Source organism: Mus pahari, chromosome 10 (genome assembly GCF_900095145.1).
Source record: "Mus pahari chromosome 10, PAHARI_EIJ_v1.1, whole genome shotgun sequence".
In the NCBI taxonomy this organism is placed as follows: domain Eukaryota; kingdom Metazoa; phylum Chordata; class Mammalia; order Rodentia; family Muridae; genus Mus; species Mus pahari.
Genome location: NC_034599.1, coordinates 5013522 through 5023134, shown reverse-complemented (window position 1 = coordinate 5023134; position 9613 = coordinate 5013522). Strand labels below are relative to the sequence as shown.

General features: G+C 37.8%; 1 protein-coding gene across 2 annotated transcripts in view; it reads right to left on the bottom strand.

Moving 5' to 3' along the window:
• Window positions 1-2950: 2950 nt before the first annotated feature.
• Pgr (progesterone receptor) overlaps window positions 2951-9613 on the bottom strand; it is a 63696-nt gene continuing 57033 nt past the window's right edge. The window contains exon 8 of one of the 2 annotated variants that reach the window (XM_021207240.2): window positions 2951-8147. In XM_021207240.2, coding sequence (XP_021062899.1) covers window positions 7992-8147 — 156 coding nt within the window. In that variant the 3' untranslated portion in view covers window positions 2951-7991. The remainder of the gene's footprint in view (window positions 8148-9613) is intronic. The other variant, XM_021207242.2, reaches the window with a different exon arrangement.

The following is a 9613-nucleotide window of genomic DNA, read 5'->3' as shown; positions in this document are numbered from 1 at the left end:
CATCTGGATTTTAGTGGTTGGTAAAACTGAAGTTTCTTAGTTTTTATATTCTTTATGACAAGGATTTTTGGTTTCAACACAGAAGCCAAACAATGAGGCATCTGGTCTGGTGTCCAGCAGGTTATCTGTGTGTTCATCTACTGTCGTCATTCTGTCAGTGCCTCTTGGTAATGTCTCACAAAGCATTCTGGAAAACTAAGGAGGTCACGATCACCCCAGCTCTTTATGTTTATGACCCATCATTTGCACGGAATATTGCAATTTCCTTCAAAACATGCTCCCTGCCTCCAGGATGAGTCCTCCCCAACCCCACTGTCTGTACTACAGGAGGACATCTTCTAGAGCATCACACAGAGGACACCCTTTTCATGTAGAGTTACATTTTCATGTGATACTATGGTATACAAGCCATAGCTATTTGGGACTTGGATTTCATTCTGTCACATCAGTTTTGGCTCCATGCTCTCTGGCAGCACCATGTCCATGTGTTCTTTCTTTTGGTTTGTGCCTCTATTGTTTACAAGTCTGGAGGACTCTTCCCTTCTTCTTGATTGAATGCTAAGCTAATTCCTCAACTACTTTACATAGAATGTTTTTCAGGATGCCTTGACTCACTTTGGAATCTGGCATTGTAAAAATTTCCTATGTGTTCTCGACTCTCTTCTTTCACTGTGTAATACCCAGCTCTCTAATTATCCATCTTTCCTCTCCACCCAACTCTAACCCAGAGAAGAGAGAACTGGGAACTGCCACAGTCTAGCAGGGTGATGTCTTCCAGTTGAGAGTGGGATGGTGCCTAAAGTAATGCTTCTCAACTTCACCATTGTTACTTACTACCACCTCCACCACAACCACCACACCACCACCACACCCCACCACACCTCCACCACAACCACCACCACAACACCACCACCACAACACCACCACAACACCACCATCACACCACCACCACCGTTTTGGTTCTGTGTTCAGGGCATGTTTTCCCTATACTTAAATAGGTAACAGATCTGACCATGATACATTGATATAAACTCTTTAGAAAGTTGGTAGTTTCAGAGTTACACCTGGTGCTTTGATTTATTTTGGGAGTCAGAATAGATAATTTGCTTCTAGCATTTTTCTTTTTGTTTTAAGGGGAAATATTAAGATCTTAAAAACAAAACAAAACAAACAACAACAAACCTCAGGTAGTTGACATTTAGACAGAGCTATGGATCAGTGACTTTCCCCCTAAACCATGTAGCCTCCAATTAGAACAATGAAATCCTTAAACATCACAGAGGCATGCTCTGGGCATATTTACAATTTATGTTTGCATAATGACTGGTAATTCTTCGAACATTGACCTGGCACCTCACCTTTTGGGGTTTGTATCATCCTGTCATGGATATTGCTCAGTAATCAAGAGGGTGATATCTGCTTTTATGTCCATGAACTTTCCAACTCACCTAGTAAGCCACACCCCTTTTTGCAAGTTCTTACAGTTTTCTCTATCTGTTTCAAAGCATCAGTTTGGAAAAATTATTTGGTTTTTTTTAATTTTTGTTGTTCTTTTGAAATACTTTAAAATTAGATGTCACACCTCTCTGATTTTTCTTGGAGCAATGAATACCCCAAAAGAGTTAAAATACACAGGCTATTTAGATCAAAAGGAGACATAGTACAGACGAAAATGATGGCCCCAGAAGGCCTGTGTGACTCTGTCTATCTCTGCTTACAGTCTGAAACTCTAGGCAGAGTTTCTACCCAGTGGAGACTGAGCAGGGCGCATCCCTGTTCCTGACAGCTGTGAGGTACACTGCATTTCACTCGCAGGCTCTTTTCTTTCTATTTCTCTTATAAGTCATAAAGCCCTCAGAAATGAAAGCTAATACTCTAGTTGACAACTGAGTTCAGAAAAGCCATGATAGGAGTTTATTGGCCGTTTTCCTATTTTAAAAAGTTAAAAAAATTGTGTTTACCAAGTTAAGTCTACATTTAAAAATCGAATCACACCAAGTGTATTGCTGCATGGTCCAGTAATTCTAAGTGATAGGTATTTGAAGAAGACATTAAGAAAACAAAACAGCTGCATATGTAATAGAAACACGGTTTGATGACCAGATACTTTAAAATCAATCTTCCTGGAGCAAGGAAGATAGCAAAAGTTACCTGCACTGACAAAACACTTTCAGCCATTGCTGGATGAAATAGCTAATCATGAAAACTCAAAGGAAAAGTAACCAAGGGTTAAGCTTCTTATATACCCTACAAAAGAAAATCATATTTAAACAGTTTTAATTTACAGTAATGTCTGAAAAACTGGTTACTATTGGGGTTGAGCAATTTCAAAAGACAAAAAAATAAAGTACAATGTATTCCTGAAAACTATTTACAACGCGGCTTGCATATTTTACTTATATTGGTCTAAACATGGGCCGTGACACTGATGTCACCCCGAGAGTTAATAATACTGCAGCTTCCTGGAAGGAATGAGCAGATTGGCCTCTCATGGCTGGTCTCTTCGCAGTTCTCTGAAAGTGCCCTGTTAGTTAAAAGCTTTCAGCCAGCTTAAAAGTAGCTTTTCCCCATTTCGCCATGAGTTGTAAGAAGGCAAACAAACCTGTGTTTAACAATAAGGTCAGCGTGACATGAGGCAACCAGTCCAGTAAATCGAAAATGAGGTCGACATTCTGGGACTCATCCAGCAATCCTGCAAGACTTTTCCAGCCTCCCCTGCTGCACGGAGCTTGAAGGAGCCTGGGAGCAGCCTCTAGTCAGGGCCAGAGCTCTGCTTTGGAATGCTGTCAACTCTAGGAGGAGAGCAATTCCCTGCTCCCCTCCCTTTGCAGTAACCAGGCTCTTGCTGTTATTTAATTCATCATTAAGGCCCCATAAACTCTTAAATTCTTCCATGGAAGAGAAGAATGAAGGAAACTACTCTTTGCATTTTATCTTAAAATGGAGACAAACTAACTGTGTGGCCCAGGCTGGTTTAGATTGTGCAATCCTGCCTCAGCCTACACAGTCCTTGGGGTCCAGGAAGGCATTAACACACACAACGTTTAGCTTCAGTATTGAAGAAATAACTTTGGTGAAGGGTAGGTCTGAGAAACTAGTGGTCTGCAGGGTCTCCTCCAACCCCTGAGTCTAAATAAAGGTGGAATTCAACCTGAAGCTGGCTATCTAGGTCTTGTTTAACTTTGATTCATATCATGACGTGGAGCACAATTCCTATCCAACTGTATTCCATCCCGTGGATGGACAGTTAGATGCTCTATGGCTTTTCATTCATTTTTACTTTAAAGGCCAGAGGGTATGAAACAATGTTATGCTAGACAAGTGGCAGACCAGAGGTAGAGGTAGACATTGAACTTAGTGCCCAACCTCAAATAAAGACACGAGTAACATCATGGACTCCTGGTGATATTCTGCTAATGAAAATTATGGCATGACTTGGTTTAGTGTGTGAGCCACTTGGGGGTTGACAGTCTTTTCCTAGAGTATCCACCTTTGGATTTCTTTTGGAAATTAAGAGATGAATATGTTTTCTCTGTCTGAAAGGCAGATCATAGGCAAGAGAAAGTTATGCTTTCCTTAGTGTCTTCCTCTTGTCCAACTACTTCTATCCTTAAGAGAGTGGTTGCTGAATTATGCAATAAAAATAAAGATGCAGTTTAAGAATATGGATTAAAAATTGTGAAAACATATTCTTAAGTCTTGAGTGCTTCTTACACATGAGGCTATGGAGTTTGAAAGAGATTTAAAGGGTTCATATTCCAGCCTGAAATCTGATTAACAAGGGAAAACAGAGATGATCCAAATGTTCCTAGCAAAAACAGAAGTTGTAGCAATTATTAAAGGAATTAAGGCTACCAGATCCAGTGGGCAGGGAAAGTTCTTATAATCAGAATAATACTATGTGTGGAGTTGATTGTATCATAAGTTTTGGATCCCATTGTCAGATGTTATAGATGACGAGAAGAATAACTTTTCATACAGTTTGTGAGAGAGCTCTGCTCTGCTCTGCATAGGCTGTCTCGATATTTAAGAGTTTGTGGGAAATGTCAAAAATTAATACTATATCTATTAGATATTATAAGCAAAGGGTGATATGCTCTTTAGATTTCTTATAATTCAGGCCTTAAACTCAAAGAACTACATTTTATTCAGGAAAATAAATAAACACACATTGAATTGATAAAAATATTTCATAGTAAACAGTGGGAGAAGGAAAATAATCAGATTTCCAACATCCCAGGTTTCACTAGTGACTAGAACAGATTCGCATGGCAAGGTTATAACAAGATTGTGGCATAATGAAGATGAAATTATGGAAATGCTATTTCTGAACATCTGTATATACGTGCACAGATATATATCCTGTGCCTATTATTTGCAAATCAGTTGGGTAAAGTTTAATGAAATAGCTCTATATTACACTCATGTAGCCAGCAAGTAACCAAGAAGTGAGCACAGTCACAGGATAGCCCTTTATATACATCATTAAGTCTATCGCTATAGTTGGCAATAATTTAGAAGTTACAAGTTGATTTACTGTGGCTATTTAAAAATATTTTATTTCATACAATGTACAATAGTAAAACTTAAAGTTAAGTGTGAAAAAGTACAATGGAAAAGCATTGCCTAACTAAACGTGCCTTGTTTTTATACACCAGAAACAAAATAGTTCCACAAAACAATACTGGACACGCCATCTCTTTAGACACAAATCATTTTCCTAACTTTTGTAAATGAAATATGTCAGTAAGCAAAATGATCTAAGCTTCAAGTATTTCCTTTGTTCTTAAGCTTTTATTTTAGTTTAGAGCAACCCAAAGAGCATGGTCTTCAGGGTGGAGAGAAAGGTTACGATGACTACACAGGCATGGAGTCCTCGCAGTTGGAATTGTAGAGTAAAAGATTTGGAGATGAGATAACTTCCATTTGTTCAGGTCATGTTCTTCTGGGAATATTTTTCTTTCTAAGCTTAGCCTTAAATATTAAAACCTGGTGTTTAGACATTTAAACTACGTATGGAAATCAAGGTCAAGACTATCAAGTGTTTTTAGACAGTTCCAAAACAAGGGCCGCTATAAAATTCAGTCCTGGGGACAACATACTTTATTTCCCCATTGTTAAATGAAATTAGAAACTTTTCATTATTTTGAAAGTTAAACTGTGCTGATATACAAAGATAACTACTATCAAATTAATCCTTCAATTCAAAGGAAAACTGATTGAATAATGAATAATGAATAACTGAATAATGATTGTATCTAGTGTTTCAGGGTCCATTACTTTATTAAAAGGACTCATGACATTGTTCTTGGTTCAACAATTTCTCACAACGAATACAACTGCCACAGAACAAAAGTTCCCCAGGTATTCTGTTTGAGATATCTTAAAAATATTTTATTATAATTATATTTTTGAAAAATGGTATTAAAAGCTTTTCCAATATACAAATATACACAAAAGTTTAAAGCAAATTAATTGGTGGCAGTTGCCTAGATGAAATAATTATTAATTTTAAAATACTACTTTTTTACCACTTATCTGATTCAAGTTGTACATAAGTAATGCCATAATGCCTTTCACCTATCAAATCTTAAGGATGTAGTTTATATACTTCAAATATCTAGTGGCCCTGCACTTAGCAGACATTATATTTGTACAACTCCTGGGCTATAACTTCTTGAGTTACATATAGTTTCCTTTAGCTCCAGTTTCTATTAAAGCTTATTCATATGATTCTTATGCTCACATTAGGCACTCAAAAATATTTGTTGAAGAAAATAAAAAATGCGGGGAAATTTTTACATTGAGGTTTGCAATATAAAACATGTCAGAGTCTATAGAATCTTTTATAGGGAAGGAATTAATATTCCATTCATTCAGTTCAGAACAGGAAATGGATGATTTTCTTCTAATTGCATATAAAATGTGCTTCCATGACGTAGTCAATAAAAGGCAAGTTATCACAGGTTAGGGAAAATATAGCTTGGAAATGAAGAGAAACAAAGTTGCAGATAAAATGAGTAATGAAGACACAAGAAGAGGTTTATCAATGTCACTCAGAAGACTCAGCAGGACAAATGTCACAGTCAACTCTGTCACGAAACACTATGGTCTTCCTTAGCACTAGCCCTAGACCTGTGGACCATTAGAATGGTGCAGCTACATATTATTGTAATTTAAACAACTTCTTGGAAACAGATGAGGGATCAAATCACAGTATGAGAGACTGAGAAAGACTTTACAGGAATGATAAGGGGGACCTTGAAGGTTGACACATGCGTGAGTCTGGAGTCAAGTTCTGGTAGAAAATTGTTTTCTTTCTTTCTTTTTCGTACGTAAAGATTGGCATAGCAGGAACATAACGGCAGCAGGGTAAGTTGAAGAATTAAAAAAATAACTGTTAGGATGTAGCCCAAGGAATCTGATCCCGTTTTGGCCTGAAAAATGAAGTATGCCTGTGTGTACGGAGATTTTGAAGAGCCAAGCACCAGTAAAGAACATAATGCATTTCAGACATATTGCAGAAGGAGGCATGTAGACCAATAGGAAGAGCATCTATTTACTAATGCTGACCATTGGAGTACTTGGGCAAAACTTTGACTGACTGCTCGAACCAAGGTACTGCTGTGCAGGAAAGCCATTATGATTGCCACATGCATGAAGGGAACACAAGTCAAGGGTTCTGATTAGACTCCACTTTAATCCCTATTCCAAATGTGCTAAAGAACTCACTATTTATGTAGATACCATAATAGTGTATGTTTATATGTTTGAGTTGTTTTTTAAGTTAATATACCTCCAGTGACTCATCTTAGAAAAGAACTATTATCTGTCTTTCAAAGGAATATTTTAAGTAGAAATGACAAACGGAACTGTGTTTTATCTGTTGTGTTGTACCTAGTTGTGTGATTGAAAGCAAGTATCTAGGATTTCCTGAAGCATCTCACTTAGAATTGGGTCATAGGCACTCAAAACTTTTCACTGAGACTTGTCTATTTCTAAAGCATCTCTTTCAGATTTAGAGGCACTAAAAATGCTTTCCACCTGAGATTCGCTGATTTGCTCTATACAGTTTTCTAGAGAAAAACACTACCCCAAGAAAGAAATGGTCTTTATCTCCCCCCTTGCCTTTCTCCCTCGTTCCCTCCCCGCCCCCCCCCGGCTTCTTTGGTAAATGTCAGTATGGCCAAAGGAAACATTTGTCAAGAGAAATGCTGCCATATCATTTTTAAAAGCAATGACATAGAACTACCAATGGAGACCGACTTTGTAAGGTCAGTCAACCTCAGGGATTCCGATGAGAAAAACAGATCTCACAATTTCTGTCTATTCACAGGACTTATTTAAAGACATACTCCCCCAAACCCATCTTCAATAATGTCACAGCAACTGTATAGCTGCCATTAACTCTGTCATCAATCTGCTTTCAGGCAGGCACCCTGAATAGTTTGCCTAGAGTTTAAAAACATCAACCCAATTCATCTCTGTTTTTTTTTTTCACTAAAAGCCCTCTAAAAATCTGTTTCACATCACATTTTGACTGCCATTTTAAAGTCATTTTTGGAAATATAAGCATGGAGACCAAAGGAACTACATAGCTGTGGCCTGCGTAGCATCCTGTTGCAATTAAAGGTAGGGGTGTCGCTCCCTTCTCATGGAGCTCTGTCGGGTGCAAAGGTTGATTGACTCATCTGAAAAGTTTGAAATAATGGGTGAGATATAGTTTACCTATACAATCAATTTTAGTCCTTTTTTTTAAACCATGTAAACTCTCAAAATATGGGTGCACACAACACTTTAAAAACTGCTTAGACATTACAAAGGAAAGTCAGTATCTCATTGGTTTTCTCCTAACTTTACAGTGTGATATGCATACAAGTAAGGCTATCAGAAGGACATTATAAAGACACAAGACCTGACCACCCTGACTGAGAAAAAGATGACACACCACAAAATTCAATTTTCACAAAGAAAACAAAGGAAAGTCGTCGTCACTTTTTGTGAAAGAGGAGAGGTTTCACCATGCCTGCCAGGATCTTGGGCAACTGCGCAGCAATCACTTCAGACATCATTTCCGGAAATTCCACAGCCAGTGTCCGGGATTGGATGAATGTATTCAAGCAGTACAGGTGGAGCTGTTTCACAAGCTGTTAGTTCAACACGTGGGTAGAGAATGTGAGACAGACAATACAATCACACACTGTGCAAATATGATAACCTTTTTCTAATGCTGTAAATATCTATCTAGATGCTTGTTCTTACCAGAATGCAAATAACTGTCTCCATGCTCCTCCAGGGTAATGTGGAAATGTTTTATATACATAAGAAAGCATGATGATAGTATGGTATTTACTTATTTTTGTCTTGTGTGTAGACATGCATCCCTTGCATGTAGTGCCCATAGTAGCCAGTAGATGGCATCAGAGCCACTGGAATTAGAATGACAGATGCTTGTGAGCCACCATGTGTGTCCTGAGATCTGAACCCAGTTCTTCTGTAAGAGCAGCAATGGCTCTTAACTGCTAAGTCTTCTCTACAGGCCCAAATTGTCAGTATATTAAAGTAATAAAATTAGTTACATTCTTATGGTCTAAAGTAAACATCTTGATTTAATTTTCAACACTTTTTCTTTTCAATGCATATATGCAGCATATACCAAATATTAAATACCTAAAGTTATACATTTTCAAAATGCAATCATTTCATAAATCCTATTTGCTAATCAGAATTTTTCACAAAGGTACTGTTTTTTATGTCAAGAACCCAACATTAATCATGAAGCCCAGGGCCTCAGACATGTTATCTAAGCAGTGTATTTTTGAGCCACATGACCTCTCTTTAATATTGACTTTTTATTTTGAGACAGGGATTTGCTAAGTGACCCAGACCACTGAAATCTTTCGCTATAGCCCAGAGGAGTCTGTAAACATGTGAGCTTCCTGGAGAACACAGGCCTACACCAACAGGATCAACTTCTAGTTTAATGAAATATGTTATGTACACAATTTTTAAAGTATCATACTACTCAAAGATGAATCACAAAGGAAACAGAGAAAGTAAAATCCAGAAGCCCCCCGATAGGTGTCATGCTCTATTATATTTCCATTTTTGACTAACTCAGTATCCTACATTTTTACTAGTAAAGTTGGCATTTCTTCACTTCTTTCCTTGACCATCTTGATTTTATTTTATTTTCTTCATGTTTTTCTCCTCATTTGTCACAAAGCCATAATCAAGTTCTCTGAAAGACGGTGAGAAATCACCCCAATATGATTGTGCATATTAGCAATCCCTTCGCTCCATTTTCATCCCAGAGACTCTGCAGACTCCTGACATTTTACTGGTCCAGAGCAGACTTCTGACTGATCCTTCCCATTATTATGCAGGGACATCACCTTCTGGCCCTAATCCTCTGCCTTTAGCTTGTTTCATTGTAACACATCCTAAAGCAGTTTCTAGGAAAAGTTATATTTGAGATAAACTCTGTAAGACTTTGCCCTGGTGTTCCCCTGTACTGAGGAATATAAAGTTTGCAAGAGCTAAGGACCTCTCTTCCCAATGATGGCTGACTAAGCCAACTTCTGCTACATATGCAGCTAGAGACACGAGCTCT